The sequence below is a fragment of the Enhydra lutris genome, unplaced genomic scaffold, assembly GCF_002288905.1.
Source record: "Enhydra lutris kenyoni isolate GAN:26980312 unplaced genomic scaffold, ASM228890v2 scaffoldscaffold28, whole genome shotgun sequence".
NCBI lineage: Eukaryota > Metazoa > Chordata > Mammalia > Carnivora > Mustelidae > Enhydra > Enhydra lutris.
The window spans coordinates 5,429,551-5,447,617 of record NW_019154112.1 but is presented as its reverse complement, the minus strand read 5'-3'; the positions used below and the strand labels follow the sequence as shown (position 1 = coordinate 5,447,617).

At 45.8% G+C, this 18,067-nt stretch overlaps 1 protein-coding gene across 2 annotated transcripts in view; it reads right to left on the bottom strand.

Annotated features, from left to right (window-relative positions):
* Positions 1 to 18,067, bottom strand: part of LOC111152173 (ankyrin repeat and sterile alpha motif domain containing 1A) — a 178,346-nt gene that overhangs the window by 64,207 nt on the left and 96,072 nt on the right. For both annotated transcript variants that reach the window (XM_022510537.1, XM_022510538.1), the window contains one exon: positions 6,063 to 6,652. In XM_022510537.1, coding sequence (XP_022366245.1) covers positions 6,063 to 6,652 — 590 coding nt within the window. The remainder of the gene's footprint in view (positions 1 to 6,062; positions 6,653 to 18,067) is intronic.

The window sequence follows — 18,067 nt, the reverse complement described above, 5'->3', positions numbered from 1 at the left end:
CTCAATCTTAACAGGCCACTTAAAACCAAGGAAAACTTCGAGGTTCTAGGACAAAAGTTGTGACTCCTGTGTATACAGGGGCAACAACAAAATAGACAGTCCACGCTCTGATTTGTCCCCAGGGGTAGGAGTATATCACATTCTTTTTTTTTTTTTTAAGATATTATTTATTTATTTGACAGATCACAAGTAGGCAGAGAGGCAGGCAGAGAGAGAGAGAGAGAGAGGAGGAAGCAGGTTCCCTGCTGAACAGAGAGTTCAATGTGGGGCTCGAGCCCAGGACCCTGGGAACATGACCTGAGCTGAAGGCAGAGGCTTTAACCCACTGAGCCACCCAGGAGCCCCTCACATTCTTGTCTAGAGTGGGCTGGCCATGCTCAGCCAGAAAGATTACACAGTATGCTTATTTCTATGATAAAGAACAAGACAAACTGCAGACTGTGGTGGGGAAAGTTTAGCCACTGTCAGCGCAAACTCAAGCTCCACTCTCCTTATTTTACAGCAGAGGCCATTCTTGTAGCACACCCAACCCACAAGGGTTAAAAGCAACCCAAGCCTCTGTGGAGTTGAACCAATCAGCTCTTCCCTTGATGACATCATGCCTCCAACTGGACAGCACACCCGGAAGGGTGGGGTGCCTGGGACAGGGCACTTGGGCCTGGAAGGGTGCCCTCTGTGCTGCTGCCACTTCACTGCTCACTGAGGGATCCCAGAGCCAAGGGTCCCCTCTCAGCTACCATTCATTTCAGATGGAACCGGACCGTGCCCCAAAACCCTGGCCAGAAATTATTCTCAGCTCATACATAATGCACACAAAGCACGCATCCCTGCTCTTTATCCATTTCCCACTTGTTTAATATTTATGAAAACTGATTACAAAACACAAATTTATCACTTAAGCCTTCAGCCAAGTTTTAAATTACTCAAATGTTTATGCTAAGTAGACAAGCAGCCTTCTGCGGTTTTTGTCTTTCATAAATTTCAATCTCATTCAAAGGCAGCTATGGGAGAGACCTATATGACCCCAAGGACGCCATACATTCAAGCCACAATCTGACCAGAAGGTTATTTTTGTTCTTCTTAGGAGGTATTTAATTCGGACATTAATTGCTGCTGCGTGCCCTTGTGGGTGCGCCCCACAGTGCAGAGATGGGATGGAAATGCATCTAGGAGATGGTGGTTCTGGGGCACACAGCTGAGACACTGATGTACCGCCAGCTCTAGAAAAGAGAAAAGGCTTCCTACATGGGAGAGGCTTCAAGTTAGATGATCAATTTCTCCTGTTTCTTAGCACCCTGGATATCCACACCTCTGGCTCGTCTGCAAATGAAGATTAATTTACAATTTACATGTACGAGCTGTGTTTATTGCTCCAGCACACAGCCATCTAGGCTGGCCTGCGCTGGATAGAAATAGTACTACAAAATGTCCGTATGGCTCAGGGTCCCCTCGGAAAAAGACGGCACATGCACACCGGGCAACCGAAGGAGCTCAATAAGGGGATTATTTACACACATTTGGACAGGGTACAGAGAGATCAACAAGTAAGGAGAGGGACTCACAGCCAGGAGCCCCAGGCTGGAAGCATCCAGGGGAGGGACTGGTTATCAGAACCCAGAGACAGCAGCTTTAGGGAAAGGTCCCTCCCAGGAGAGCGGGTCTTTCAGGAGGGGGCACAGCCAACCCAGGAATCCTTTGGCCTCGCAATGCAGGCCACACAGATGAGCCTTCTGGGGTGCACAGGCCGGTAGAGAAGGAGAGGGAACATGCCTGAGGGCAGACGGAAGATACCCTGCAAGGTGTCCGACGAGGACCTGGAAGACAGCTTCAACACCAACGAATAAACCAGCCCTCTGACACAGCCACACAACACCACACTGTGCCTTCCACAACTCAGGTCTGAATCCAGGTCTTATGGATGTTGCCATAACTGGTAAGACAGAAATTATAAATCGGTAAATATACTCAGACCCCAAATTTGGATACACGTCAAATGTTAACAGAGGCTAGCCTGTAGAGAGATGTAGGTGATTTTCCCATTCCTAATCTATATATTTTTAAAGTTGTACTGATGGACAGCTGTCCAGTTTACCTTCTGTTATGCCCCTATTCTATTAGGCATCACCAAGATAACAAGGAGTGCTTTGATTTTTGACTGGTGAACAGAAAAAGCATCTACTGAAGCTTGGATTTTGATCTCCTCTTAGACGGAGCACTTTTCAAAGTAAATTCTATTTTTTTTTTTTTTTTTTGCTACGAAAAATCTAATGGAAACTAGGGAGATATCCTAGTGTCATAATGGATGCCATCTCAGAGGTTCTCCTTAATCAGGCCAACTTTCCGAAGTCCTCTCGTTCTGGGGAATCACCAAGGGCGGCACGAAGCACCTGTAAGGAGCGGTCTGTACTTGGAAAAAGCAACTCCCAGTCTGCCAGCTATGCACGTCCCCCAGCTACAGAACAACAGCCCTGACAAGCAGCCCATCAACTAGCCACCGTTGGCCATGATATAGAAGAATACATTTGAAAAATAAACAGTAGAGAGAGCCACAGATTTCGCTCCAACTTCTCTCCTCTCCCAGAGTTAGCAGGAAGCTTCATGAATTTCTCAAAGAGCAAAGCGGGGGTGGGGTGGGTTGGGGTGGGGTGGGGCTACTGCCCTCCCTTCCCGGCTGGGTAGGCTCTTCTGTCCCTGGGGTGGGCCAGGGTCATGCAGGACCTCACCAGGCTTACCTATCACCTTGCCAGCACCAGACAAACCCCCCAAAGTTCTGTCTTTCTTAAGTTCTGAAGACACTCTGTGCCTCAGTTCCCATTCTCCAAAGCTCCAGGCACAATAATAATGGGAATAGTTACCATTTATTCAATACTTATGCATAGTAGGGACTGGGCTAGGCACTTAAACGTATGTCTAACCAGTAAAAAAACAAAAAACAAAAACAAAAACAAAAAAACCACGCCTCGGAAACACAGACCTGACTGCCTGTTTCACAAGTACCACTAACAATGCCGAGGCTTCCCAAGGCCACTCCTATGACGAGGAGGAGTGGATGGTGGAACCGGGGCTGGAACTGGGTCTGCTGACTCTGGAGCCTGAGCCCTGCGTGTTAGCCTGCACTGCCTTCTAGGAGCGGCCTGGCAGACTGGCCCGCATGTCCATCTGCACCGAGATCACAGCTGCCCAGGCCCCACAGTGAGGAGCTGAGCTGGACCCAAGCTCCTTCAGAGCAGCTTTCCCCAATCTCCTGGGGATCAAGTGATGACAAAGAAAAGAAATCAAGCGCAAATTACGGCACAGCAGCCTTCAGGCACCTGTCAGGGGTGGGGTGGGGAGCAGCCATTAACTAATGACCGTTCTGGCAAAGTCTGCCAAAGGCCTGGGTCTAGGGCCAACCACTGGGGGAAACACTTCTGAAGTTTCTCTTTCGACAGAGGTAACCACGAAAACCATGTATAATATGACTCAAAAATGATGATGAAGGATCATGCATGAAGGGTCCTGTGAATCATCTCCAAACCAGCAAATCTTGATCTTCTGAATTCCTTCCAATAAGGGCTCAGTTCCCTTAGGTTTTCGAATCTAAAGTGCAACAGTGCTTCCAGTCTTTCAGTCACATCACAGACTGGCCCAGGACACCCAGACCTCAAGCAGCCCCGGGGTTCACGGTAGCCACCCGCAAGCTCTACCTGCAACAAAACAGGAGCATATGAACCTCCTGTAGCTAAGGGGCCAAGAGACAACTAGTGCGTTAGCCTGAACAGCCCACTTCAATGATGCTGGGCCGTGCTTCAGTGACTTTGTGTTTCTCCTCCGGGAGGAAATGGGGGAGGCCATGGGACGGACGGGCTGGCCGTGATGTGTGTTAACAGAGCATGGAAATCCTGTGACCAATCACCTGGCACTATCGACCTCTTGGGTGCAAGGTTCGCTGGGGAGATGGAACCAAAAAGAAGAGGTAATTCATTAGACCAGTAAAGCTGTCTGCCAGTCCATTTGAAGGATTCTGAGATACTGCCTTGCTATCAAACCAAACACTCACTTCTCAGCCTCGTGTTCAGTCCATTATGTGATCCCAATCTCTCTACCCTCTTTTGAAGATTTTGTATCTTAAGCAATCTTCATACCCAACGTGGGGCTCAAAGTTAAAACCCTGAGATCAAGAGTCACACACTCCACTGACTGAGCCAGCCAGGCGGCCCCCTCCCCGCACAGTTATTCCTTAAGCTCCCCTATACGAATTCTACCTACAGAAACCAAATGACCTAAGCTTCTCCAGTTCCACAACTTCCCTCACACTATTCTCTTCACAAGTGCCCCTTCTTCATCCCCTAGCTTAAATCTGGTTTTCCCCAAAACATTTGGTTCTTCCATTCCAAGTCTCTGGGATCTCTCCTGAAGTCCCCTCCCACTCTCCATCTCTACCCTCCCCACCCCCACCGATGTTTTTCCTCCATCCGCCCCCTCCTCCCATTTCAGAGCTCACAGCACTTCTCTTACTTGTGAACTGCCTCATCCTATCCTTGACTGTAAATGAGTAAAACTCTGTGTTGTGGTTGTTTTTTTTTAAAGATTTTATTTATTTATTTGACAGAGAGAGAAAGATCATGAGTAGGCAGAGAGGCAGGCAGAGAGAGGGGGAAGCAGGCTCCCCGCTGAGCAGAGAGCCGGATGCAGGGCTCGATCCCAGGACCCTGAGATCAGGGCTCAATCCCAGAACCCTGAGATCATGGCTTGAGCCGAAGGCAGAGGCTTAACCCACTGAGCCACCAGGTGCCCCATATGTTGTGTGTTTTGAAAAGCAAAGGCAAAGCACACGTTCCTACAAACACACAGACCCTAGTGGGTAGTCTCCCACGGGCCAGGAGCTCTGTCACTCAAACTGATTTTCCTTTAAGTGGTCTAGCATCTAATCCAGGCTCACCCACTCCATCTTGGTTTCTAAACCAGTAAAAAGTGAAAACTTTCTACTGCACAGAATTCTTCGGTCTGACTACACAAGAATTCTTAAGCTCATCTTATCTGGAGATAAGAGCGCTGTAGGAATTGCCTCCACCCCGTTCCCACGCCTGGAATGGGATTCACTTTGGTTTCTATAACTTTGCAGCTGCAACCTGAGTAGACTTGGGTATGGCATTTAGTCTACAGATCACTCAAACAGGCATGTCAGCTGCACTGTTCCCCTCCTCTTCGTGAGCTAAATTCATCTCTTGAAAATGTTCCTGGGAGACAGACCCAGTTCCCTTCAAAGGCAGCTCTCTCTCCACAAGAAGCCTGCAAGGGTAGCACTTTAACATTCTCTGGGTGTTTACCAATCTTTGAGAAACACATTCTTGTGCCCAGCAAGACATGTCACAGGTCACTGAAAAATATTCGGGTACATATTTTTAACTATTCTAGAACAATGGTTATGCAAGTTAACCTGGGCCTCAGACTCCCAATGTTCTCTCTTCTTTAATCTCTCTGTTTTTCCAACCACCTAGCCCTCTGCCTCACCAGCCCGGGAATGTGGGCCAGGCGGAATGCTTCTGCTGGGAGAGGCATTTGGTCTTCCAGGGGAATGCAGCAGGAACAGCCACGGAGGAGCAGAGAACAGAAAAACCCCCTCTGATCCCCTTTCAGCAGCTTCTCCCAAAGACCACCCACTGACCCTCTCCTAGCTGACCCTGGGTCTTCCCTCTTCCTCCTGAAGACGCAAAGTTTTCTGGCTCTTTGTAAGAATCTCCAGGGTAAGCACAACTCCCTGGATAGTGGCTAAGGGGATCCAAATATTTCCAAGCAGCATGTCATTTCTAGGAACTGCCTCTCCCTCAGAACAGCTCTGCTTGGGGCCACCACCCTCCAGTTTAACCATGAAGGGACTTCTCCTCTGCCATCTGGGCAATGAGATCCCCTGCCTGGCAACTTGGGGCTTGCCTCGTCATGGCTGTCAGAAACACTCTGGTCACAGTGAGAAGGAACCAGGGTAAGCCTGGCCCACAAGTCCTGGTCCCAGGAGTCGGCGCACAGGGGAGCCGTGGTGGGCTGTGGCCAGCCCAGCTCCCTCTGACATCACGTGGCCTTACCTCATCCCACTCTGAGGCAAAGGAGGGCGACTTCTCCAGCCTCTTCTTCCCGATGCTGCAGTTGGACAAGGACTCGCTCCGGCTCCCCATTGTAGTGTCCTCCGTGGGTGAGCAGGTCAGGAGATCAGAGTCAGACTTGGACAAGCTGCGGCTGAGTTTGAGTTCAGCTTTGGGTTTGCTGGTGGGAGGGGCTCGGCTCCTAGCCCCACTCCGGTCTCTTTCTTCCTCAGCACCACCAGGGTGTTGAGATGCCGTGTGAGTCAAAGTTTCGGGGTGCGATTGGCTGTTGGTGGTGGGCAGGCCAGCCGAGTAACCTGCTCTCTTACTCTGGTCCAGGACACTGGGCAGGGAGGCTCCAGGAGCGTGCACACCCATCTCCTCCAGCTGCATGCTGGCCTCGTGACAGGCGCCCTGTGTGGGGGACCCTTCTGGATGGCTCTGGCCAGGGGCAGAGAGCAGCTGGAAAGGGTCCTGCCCCACCTCACACACCGGGGAGGAGCCGTGGAGGAGACCTGAGAACTGCTCTGGGACCTGCCCGTCCTGCCCCTCTGCAGAGTCCTGGCTCCGGCTGCTGCTGCTCCGCCTGTGGTCTTGGAGTGGACGGAGAGACAGAGAAATAAAAAATTAAACGTGGCAAAAATCAACAAAGTTCCAATGCAGTGAGCGGACGGCAGGGCTGAGGAATTCAACAACAGAGAAAGAGAGAGAAGCAAGCTGGACAGGCTGGAGAGAGGGCAGAGGGAGAGAAGAGAGAGGAAGGAAGAAAACAATTTCGTATTGTTCTTAATGTTCAATTTGTACCCAAAGTCAGAGCATTTATGAAATTCCAAACACTGGCCTGATTAATGCTATCTGGCAGCCTTCCCTGTTGTTAGGTTTCTGTTAATGTTAACGACCAGACCTTGCTATATAAGGCGAGAAGTGCTAACTATATCCTACAGAAAGGACACGAGTAAGGAGACAGCAAACACCGAGTAAAAGTGAGAAAGAGAGAGAGAGAGAGAGGGAGAGAGAGAAAGCGAGCCAGCGAGCAGGCGAGACTCACTCCTGGAACATCTGATACATTTCCATAAAGGCCAAAGTGTTATTTAGAGCCACCCACCCCCCCCTTCCTCTGGCAAGCAGCAACAGAAGGGGAAAAAAATGGAGGTCATGATCCACAACCTGCAACTTCTGGAATTCTTTAACTAAACGTGCAAAACAAAACAGCAGAGAAATAACCGCTTCCTTCCTCACAGGGGGGTTGTGCAGGGTTCCACGCCTCATCCTTCCTTCCTCAGGGAGCACAGACTTTTTTTTTCTTTTCTTTCTTTCTTTCTTTTTTTTTTTTTTTTTTTTGGTGGAGAATGTGCACATCTCACTCCTTCCAAAGCCTCCCAGCTGCTCCTATTTGTTTAAGTTTAACCTCAGTTGATCCACTGAAAACAAAATGGTCTAATCTGTCAATGCCAGGAGACATTTGCAGTTCTCTCAAGACCTCCTCAACAGCCCAGAAATCTGACACTACCAGCTCATGAGGCCAACCACTACTGTATACTCACCCAAGATATCAAACACCTCTGCCCTGGAGTGGCATAAATAATTGACTAAATCAGAATCCAACATCAGTATCACACCGGGACACCCAAGGAGCTCGCCCTTCGCGACCTCAGACCCATTAGAGATTTTCACAAACATCGGCAGGAGAGCTTAACCACCCTGCGCCCAGGACTAGCTCACATTCCTAAGCTAATATCCAATGTCGTTATCTCTATAAGTAGAACCAACGGTATAGATAACAAATGGTTCCCTAGTCTGCCGAAAGCTCCCAAGTCTTAGAACCCAAAGGATCAAGTTCAATTATTTTTACAGATGAGAAATCTACCTTGTCTAAGGTGGTGGGGGAGAAGACGTTAACCTAGGCTTTTTGGAACACCTGGCTCTAGTCCTGGCTGTGCTGCTCTTCAGCTGTGTGGCCTTGTCACTGATCTCACCCTATGGGGCTTGAGTATCTAAAATAAGTAGGATGGACTGCGAAGTCTTTAAAAATCCCTTTTATGTTACAATGGTGATGAGAATCCAAGTCTCCACGACACTGTGATGGCAAACTTCTCCCTCTAGTGGGTTGCTGCAGATCCCTGCCTGGGTGCTTCTCTTGCTACCACCTGCGTACACCCACTCTCCCTCACCAGCGTGCCTGCAGCTCAAGGCTCCTGGAAGCTCAATTCCATGACTGAATAGGGTCCTCGGGTGAGGAGGGGTACACTTTGATAAACACAATGCACGAAAATACAGTCTTCACTGCCCCAGGCACCATGCTGAAGTCCCACAATGCTCTTCCAAGACAGCCTTGCAGGAAGGATCCCAACAACCAGTTCTCATATTGAGCCCATCAGCCTAAGTTCTGAGCAGGGACATGGTTCCATTCACCCCACTTTCTCAAGACAAATGGTTCAGTCTCCACAGTCTGCTCAGCTTTTGGCAAGCCTGCTGAGGCTGCAAGGGGTAGCCAATTAGCTGCACTTTATGGCTCTGATTACTTATCCACAGGAGGCCAGAAGTATGAACTCTGGCATCTCCTTCCTCTACACTTGACTGCTTTGGGATTTTCATACCCCTAACTCACAAACTCTATACCCCAAAGGTCAGGTCTAGGGCACTAAACAAGCACTGAACAATTGGAATCACTGCTCTAGGGAAGAAGAAATGCGTACGTAAGAGTTCCATCCACCCTAACTCAGCCCCAGCAAGCCATGACTTTAGGACTCTGAATTCCACGTATGACAACTGGGCACCCGAACAGAGCTGACCCGTAGCATTGCAAAGTGGGGCTGGAGAGGATGACACGTGACTGTTTACTGGTGGTTCAGACCAATGGCACTACCTAAGACAGCCAGATGGGGAGAGTCAAAATTGCTACCTCTCAGACCATACCCACATGGCAGTTTCCTACAGATTCCTGCCCAAGGTGCCATTCCTCTGACTGCATCTGAATACAAAAAGACGACTTTGGTAACAGGAATGCGGGCTTCTATTTCTTCTTGTCAGCATCTAGCTCCTTATTTCACAATATTTTGGGGAGGGAGGGGAATCCAACAACAAAAGAGAAACACTGGAATCCAGAACTGGGAGTTAGCCTGGCTCACGCTGCCTGGGTGGACCTCGGAACCCAGGCCACAGAGAATGTTCTGACTGCTGCTGTGGGAGCTGACAATGAAGGCCCTGTCTAACAGCCACCCATTCATGCTAGCCATCAATGAAGAAAGAGAGACACATGCCAAGAGCTCAATACCAGACAGATGCCTGGGGAAGGAAGTGGGCAGAAAGAAAGAATGGAAAACTTATGGAAGGAGGAAATATGTGAAGAGGAAAAGTTTCTGAGGGCCATAATCCCATGAGGGAAAACACAATCTACCAATACTTTATAGAGTAAAAGAAATCATGGAAAGGAATTCTTATGATTACATGACTTACCCAGGCAATTCCCTAGGAAAGACACCTTGGTGCTTGAAAAGCTTGTCAAGATCGAAGATCCTCAGGATCTTAATAACCTAGTGTTCTCTTCCCCATAAAAAAACCATATCCAAGACTAAGCTAGATATCCTGGCAAATCAACAAGTAGGAAAAGAACTACTCAGTGGTCCCTTGTAAAGTCAGAATAGTATTAGGCCTCTCGGGGATGAGGTAGTAACAATATAATGTACTGGTCACAAGCCAGCTCTTGAGCAAATTCTTAACTTGTCTGCGCCCAGAACTCCTGTCCATAATTCTGGGATCCTGAGAGTGCCGACTTCATAGGATTGTTGTGAGAATTAAATTATATGTGTCAAGCAATTAGAACCACACCTGGCACATGTCAACTTTCAAGAGATGTTAACAATTACTATTCTCCACACAGGATCCACTATAAAGTGCTTCACTCACAGATGAGCCCACCAACTAGTCTGCTAGTTGGTGGGCTGCTCACAGGTTTGTCGGAAAGATCACCAAAGACAGCATCCATGACACGTACGAGTATCCATTGCCTTTGTTATCCTTACAACTCTTGACAGCAGAAGGCAGGGACAGAAGGTAATACAGTGAGAAGGCTGGAGTGAGAGATGGGCCCCAGAACTGTGGCTATGAATACCCATTCCACCAATAAGCAGGTACAAAATGTCTGCCTTCAAGGGGCACCCAAGATTTGAAGACACTGACCTCTCAATGGGCTTACCAGCTATCCGAAGAAACTAGCATACACAGAAATTACTAGAATTCAAGGCCAAAATTAATAGATGCCTTAAGAAAAGTATAAATCAGATGCCCAGTGAGCAGGAAGGAAAGTGTGATTACTTGGAACCAGCAGTCTCGGAAGAGGTAGCTTCTGAGTTGGCCGCTGAAGAAGTAAAGCCTTGACAGGCTTAGTGTTTAGTGGAAACACACTTAAAAAGCAGAACCACAAACCTTGTGCCTGGGCACTCATGGACTCTCGGACTCACAGAAAAGAATTGTCAGGCCTGAGGCTTTCTTTCCCTCTGACTGGGAATCACTGCACTGCCCCCTTGGAACCATACAGCTTCCAATCCTCCTCCCACACTGCCGTCAGCACTCCCCACAACCTGCCCTTGCAGGAGAGAAACAAGGGGCTAAGACACAGAGACAGCTGTTTCCTTACTCTCCCCGTAGATCAAGGCCAGCTGCTCGACTGAGCAGCACGCACCCGCATGCTAATTCCCAGCCCCTTCAACTTTCAATCTTTATTCACTCTGGGTGTTCATTTTCCTTTTACCCTGTGAGCTGCTGAAGCAAGGGGTCCTCCGTACTGCATTTTAATGCTGATGACGACGATCCACAGGGATCTCAAGGGCTTTTGAATAATAACATTTTAACATTTACACATTTTCAGTCACAGTTTCTGTTTAGATTAGGGCTAAAAACTGTGGTTTGTATGAGAACTTGCTAAGTCAAATCAACCCTCCAACCCAGAGAAGGTTACTCCAGTTACCCAGACTGTTCTGCTCTCTTTTTTCTGTAAGGCCTGGAACCCTCCAACTCTCTGGTCACTGCAGTGAGCACCAGAAACCACGTGTGTCCAGGAGAACTCCTACGTACACGGCTACTTGTGGAGAGTCCCCATGTTCTCCTCAGAAGGAAGGTGCTGACTAGGTTACGCAGACACTTGCTGGCAACTGTGATCTGATAAGACAAGAAGACCTAGAGTCCATTCTCTGGGGCATGGCGATCAGAAAAACAGAGACCTGAACTGGGTGATTCGGGAAGCCCAAGGTATAGTCCCGGCCCTGTGATTTCTTTCTCTCTGGTTCTAAAAAAAAAAAAAGAAAGAAAGAAAGAAAAGGAAAGCAAAGCAAAGCTGGGGTACATTCTCTAGGACTGAGATTTACTATGATTTGATTCCAATTAGGTAAACGAATCTTCCACTTCTACAGTGTTAAGAATGTGAAGAGCAGCAGGGCCCTGGATAAAAACGGTTCAAGCTCATGGCTAAGCAGGCTTTGGATTCAGCCAGACTAGGGCTTAAGACCCAGCTCTAACACCCAACTTCCTCATCTACTACACGGTGATAAAAATAGCCCCCACCCGGAAGATTTGTCATAAGATACACAATGACCTAATCAGCGACCATGGACTCAGCACATGGCCGCCCCTGAGAAGCATTCATTAAACGGTAGCTGCTATCATTATCATCATTCTTCATTTACAACCATTTCCGAACTGCTCTTCACGCTCATGCTGCACACACAGGCTGGTTTCCTTTCTCCCAAACTCTGTAAAAGGAGACTGGTTTCTTCTAAGTGGCCCTATAAATTAGACAGTAGAAAACGCCACCGGCAGGGAAGGTCTAGTAGTCTTGCAAGTTTGGTGCAGGGTGATATGTAGCAGTGCAGTTAAGAATCTTCAGGTCAGAACCCGTCTCTACCCACTGTAGCCCCCATGGGTTACAGCCCAGCTTTGGAACTCAGGGCTATTCTACCTTGACTTGGTTCCGATTACCTTATAGCTCCCCCATTTCCTTAAATTTCTCTTGGACAGTCTATTTACTCCCTGTTGTTGGACCTCTGGCCCCCCAAATTTCCCTATTCACTATACCAGCTCTGCTTGGCTCACTTTCCGACCAGCCATGATACTTAACTGTGTCTAATTTAACAGCACACTTGACATCTCTGTATCCCTTGATCTTCTGCCAGTTCCAACACTGGGTATTCGCGACCATTTGCTTTCTCTTCTCCAGTTGCTGGAATGTTGAGCCCCGCTGAATACTCAAGAAACAACTGATTTAGTCTTCTACCAGTTTATTTAACTCAGCTGGCTTCCAACAGCCACACTGTGTTGGGTACTAGTTGTTCTATGCTGGACATGCTGCTAACCATTTTCTTCTTTAATATTCACAACAATCATGAGATAAGAATATGTACCCCAACTTTACATGTAGAAAGTCAGGCTTAAAGAGGTTAAATGACTTCCTCAGTCACCAGCCAGTATGTGGTAGAGCAAGAGTCCAAGTGGACTACCAGGCCGGGCCACCATTTCATTTATCTCTTGAAAACTGCGGTGTCATTGTAAAATGGAGTCCTCATTTCTCCTGCTCTTTTCAGACTATCATCTTTCCTTCAGTGCCTATACTCTTGGATACAATCACACCAATTTCCTGATGAGACTTAGGTCAGAGAAACCTCAGCTACTCTCAATGCCACGTCAAAAAGTGGGGATAATCTGATCTCTTCCCACCTACTCTACAAGATGGGGTGTATCCCTATCCTGAATTTACCATTGCCCTTCTAACTGCTGAACCCTTCTTATAGTCTTCCTTTGTCTAGCTCTTTATGTATTACTTGACACGGTTTACCAGTTATCCCTGGGACTCACTCTCCCCTTCTTCCTTGGTCATAGGACTTTTTTCAATTGGCTCATAGCCACCTACCTTAAGATTATACTTCCCAACGTCTCTGTAGTTAGGCATAGTCACATGACCAAATTCTGGCCAATGGGTTATAAGTGAAAGTAGTACGTGCACCTTTTGAGAGCTATCTGTGAAGCGCCCTCCTTCCTCCCCTTTCTTCCTTCCTGTGCTGACAGCATGAACTTGAATAGTCACCCTGAACCATGAGATGGCAGAAAGAGACTGGTTCCTTGACAATCATGAACTGCCATGCTAGCCCTAGACTCCTATCTTGTTTAAACAACAGGCATCTTGGGGTTCTGTCACATTCAGCCTCGGCTTCTATGGCACTGCTTTATCCTGATTATCTTCCTGTATTTCTTTACCCTTGGGCTTCTAAATATGGTTGTATTTTTGACTTCTTCAATCCCTTTAGTTTCTCCCTCAGCAACTGATTAATATTTCATGTTACCCATCACCTCAACTTGTATGATTCATGAATCTGCATTTCTAATCTTTCCACCTCTCTTGAACACTAGGACCCACATTTTTAAGTGTTTATGGAGTACCTCTACCTGGATATTCTCCTGTACCTGAAACGCCTCAAACTTAACATAGTCAAAACTGAACTTAACGTCTTCCTTCAGACATGTCCCTCCTCAATCCCCTATTTGTTAGATGCACAATATTTTCCCAAGCTCAAAAACCTCAGAATCATCCTTAATACCCTCTCTTCCTGATTTTTCCACATCTGACTGTAAGGTCCTGCGAATTCTACCTCCTCTATACCTCTACCATCCCTACCTTCCCTTCTTATCACTTCCTCCTGGACCTATAGTTTGGATCCTAATTTCCTTCAAAAGATTCCTTGAAGTCTCCTGACTTCAAAGTATTCCTGCCTCTAGTCGCTCCCATCTAAGATTCCACAATTATTCCTGCCATCTCACTCAAAAAGCTACAACAACACTGCACAGTCTTTGGAATGATGACTAACATTGGAGATCCCAATCTCTACAACCAGTTCTTTGTTCCAGCCAAACTGGATTACTTACCATTCTCCAAACAGAAGCGCTATCATCTCCCAACACCTTACTGATGTTTATGCCACTCCCTCTGCCTGGAATGCCCTCGCCTTCCTCCTTACTTCTGCCTAGCCAGTAGGATTCTCTGCTTTGGGGTTTAGCTCAAATGCTACTTCCTTCACAAAGTCATCCCCGATCTCCTGCACTAAATAATTTAGCCCTCTTTTGAACTCCAAAATTACTTTATATCACTTTGTAGAATTTTAACATATTCTGCCCTTTTATGTATTTTACAGATGTCTCAAAAATACATATGTATATAAATGGCTGTCAATACATTTTGTGGGAGAAAAATATAGATGTATAGTTCACAAGGCTTGGACTTGTTCCACAATGGAAAGAAAAGCAAACTATTCCAACTCAGAAATATAAATTCATAAGAGCACGACACTTATACAGTAGGACTTTGGCAGGAGCTCCTCTAACGTGAGAAGGTGAGAGAAGAGGAAACTGCTGAAGGTAAGGCTTAATTATTAAACTGTCTCATTTACTTTTTGTGTGTGTGTGTGCCTTTGGGAAAAGCATCCAAACTTACTCCTTGGCATCCACCATGAGAAGGTGACCTAGGCTTCCAGGTAAAGATGGTGAATTGAACACAGGTACTGATCCGGTCTTCTTCCTGAAGTCTTACTAAACCAAATGTAAAAATGGGACTGCACCTGGAGGCACACCTGAGAATCAATCCCAAGCTGGCAAAGGGAAAACCCAAGGCTTACACTACAGAATTCCCTAACGGCTCGGGAACTGGCAGCGCTCTGGATGCGGGAGAAGAGGGAAAAGCTAACATCTTCCTCCCCTCCCCTTCGTGCTCATGCATAAACTTCATTTAGCTCTAAATGTGTGGCTCTCAGGAATATTGACTTTCTTGCTTCTAAAAAACCTCAGCGTGTAGCTGTGTGCCAAACAGTCCACATGTACCACTGTCTTCAGATAATTATGCACCACTGTCCTACACTAAGTGACCACTTCACCTGGACCTAAGCCTATTAGTGGATGCTGCAGAGAAGCACCACAGAGAACAATGATTTTCAGAGCTCTTGGCTACTTTCCCATTTGCTGTCAAACCTGGAAAGTTGTCCACTGCTTCAACAGTATGTCCAGAATGTCCAGTGGGCAAAGAGTTAAATACTAAAGCGAAATAAGTGACTATGCTACATGAAACTAGGAACACTGCTCTCATTGCTAGTTATGCTAGCCCTGAGTAATGATTTCTGAGGACTTCTATGGTGGGAATCATTTAAATAACGGAGGAATACCTAGCTAGATAAAACTATCATAAAACCATCCATGCCTAGGACCTTTCCGGAGAGATGAGTTTTCTACTTCGTGGACTGCTTTCAACTTCTGTCAGTTTTTGTTATATCTACTGACATAAATGGCAATCTAACAACTGCAGAATTATCATACATAGTGCCAGATGCTTAGTCACCAGGCACTAAATGCCACCGGAAACCCCACTGCTATCATACATTGTGATGGACCAATAAGTCTCCAGGACAATTCATCCTGGGGGATGGCAGCAACTCTAACCCCCCAAATTTATTTCTATAAACTATTATTAGTTTTTCAAATCTTCAAATTTGTGCTTTATATGTGTGCTTTATGTTATTACTATGTGTTATGTTTTTTCCTCTTTTCTTGATCAGAATTATCAGAGATCTTTAAAAAACAAGCAAGTTTTCATTGTAATGGTCAAATCTATTTTTTTTTACTTCATTATTTCTGCTTTTATATTTTTTCTTTACTGAGGTATAACATGCATACTATAAAGTATGTGAAATATACTATCTGCTTTTATCTTTATTAATTCCTCTCTGCTACTTTCTCTTGGTTAAGTTTTAGTCTATTTATTTATTTATTTATGTTGGGCATGGGGCCCAACACGGGGCTTGATCTCCCAAACCTGAGATCAAGACCTGAGCGGAGATCAAGAGTTGGACACTTAATTGACTGAGCCACTCAGGTGCCCCAGTCTTTGTTTTGTAACAAATAAATTTAAAGATATAAACTTCCCCCTGGGTATCACTTTGGTCAAATATTATCAGTATTTATATGAAGTGTTTCCACTACCATTAATTAACTTCTAAGTAGAAAATTAGGAGGGAAAAAGGCACTCGTGGACCATCTAACATTAATGACCAAGATGCTCAGTTTCACTAGATCAGGCAAAGGCTAATTACAAAAGACACTTCTTTGGCTTATCATGGTGAAAAACATTAAAGAGTGCTATTATCGCACGTTGGTGAAGGAAAGGGAAAGCGTGTGCTCATTAACCATCAAGGGAGGGGCACTTCAGCTTTACCAGTTAAATCTAGACATGTACCTACACTCGGACTGGTTTATTCTACTTTCTATCAAAGTCTTTTAAGAAATACTCTTGTAAGCATGTAAGAAAATGTGTAGAGCATGTCCACAACAGCTTCATTTATAATAGAGAAATACTGGAGGCAATGTAAATATCCATCCACTAGACAGTGGAAAAATGAGTCATGGGATAGTTAACAACCATTCAAAAACAGTAAGGTAGATCTTTAAGAACGTAAAACAAAATTGTACCCATGATCTATAGACAAGATAAGTTAAAAAAACAAGTGTGCAAAACCATTTGTGAACTATGATCCCATTTTAGATTGTTAAAAACAAACAAAATGGTATCCCATAGTCACTTTTTAAAAAATAAAGACCGCAAACAACCTGAAGCGGATACTACACTTAGAACTATGTCACTTCCAGCAACTGTGAGTAGCGGAGAGGTGAGAAGATTTGACCATTTTACTTGTATTCACTTCTGTATTGTTTAAATTTTTTTCCTGGGAGCTAATACATATCTACTTTAAAATGTAATCTAAATAATCTCCCATCCCACCCCTCCTGCAGTAGGTTTGCAAATTACAGTAAGGAGAGCCAAAAGCTGTGGTAGTCTCATTAACACCGCCTTTTCAGAACTGATGAATTAATCCATAAAAGCTGCCTTGGATAATGACATTAGTGAAAAAGCAGAAAAGACTGACTGTGTACTAATCCATAATATCATCTGCTGACTTGTCTCACATTTACCAACTCTAGCCGGCATTCCTTCCAGGCTCACGAGAAACGGACAGAGCCCATTTTCATCTTTAACGTCTCAGCTCCTTTGTCTGAAAGCTCTCTGAGCATCCAAGCAGCTTGCCTGGAGGCACGCACTTCCCACATGCTGTGGTCCACTCAGATCTGCTTCCCGTACCACCTACTCGTAACAGTTAGCCCAGTATTGCCGAGCTAGAAGAAACCAAAGCAAAGTAGGAGATACAAGGCCTTAAGTAATCTGGGGCAGTTTACTCCTTAACCTGGAGATCTCTTGACTTGAGGATAGAAAATTCCTGCATCTGGGGGTGCCTGGGTGGCTCAGTGGGTTAAGCCTCTGCCTTCAGCTCAGGTCATGATCTCAGGGTCCTGGGATCAAGCCCCGCATTGGGCTCTCTGTTCAGCAGGGAGCCTGCTTCCCCCACTCTCTCTGCCTACCTCTCTGCCTACTTGTGATTGGTCTGTCAAATAAATAAATAAAAATCTTTAAAAAAAAAAAAAAGAAAAAGAAAATTCCTGCATTTGGCAGCCAAGGAGACCAGACCCATTTATGAAGTTTGACTTTCACTTTTTCTTCCTTCCAAAGGAAGCCAGTTATCCCATAATGAGTGGGTCCAGATCAAGCCTTTGAAAGAGAGAGAGAATTATAATCTCCTTCCTCCTTGATGCTAAAAATTCTTTCCTAAGAACCACTTTCAAAAAGAGCATTAAATACTTGCTCTTTAAGGGTTAATTTCAGTATGATTTATTATTAAACAACTAGAGAACTCATTCTCTACTCTCCACTCTCTAAATATTTGAATTAAAAACCTAGCAACATGATTAGAAGACTCAATACAGTTAAGAAAGCTCCCCAAATTGCTATATAGATTCAACACAATTCCAATAAAAATCCAGCAGGACTTTTTGTAGAAATCAACTGACTCATTCTAAATTTTTATATGGAAAGAATATCTAAAACAATTCTGAAAAAGAATAACAAAGTGACATAGGCAAGAAAAGGA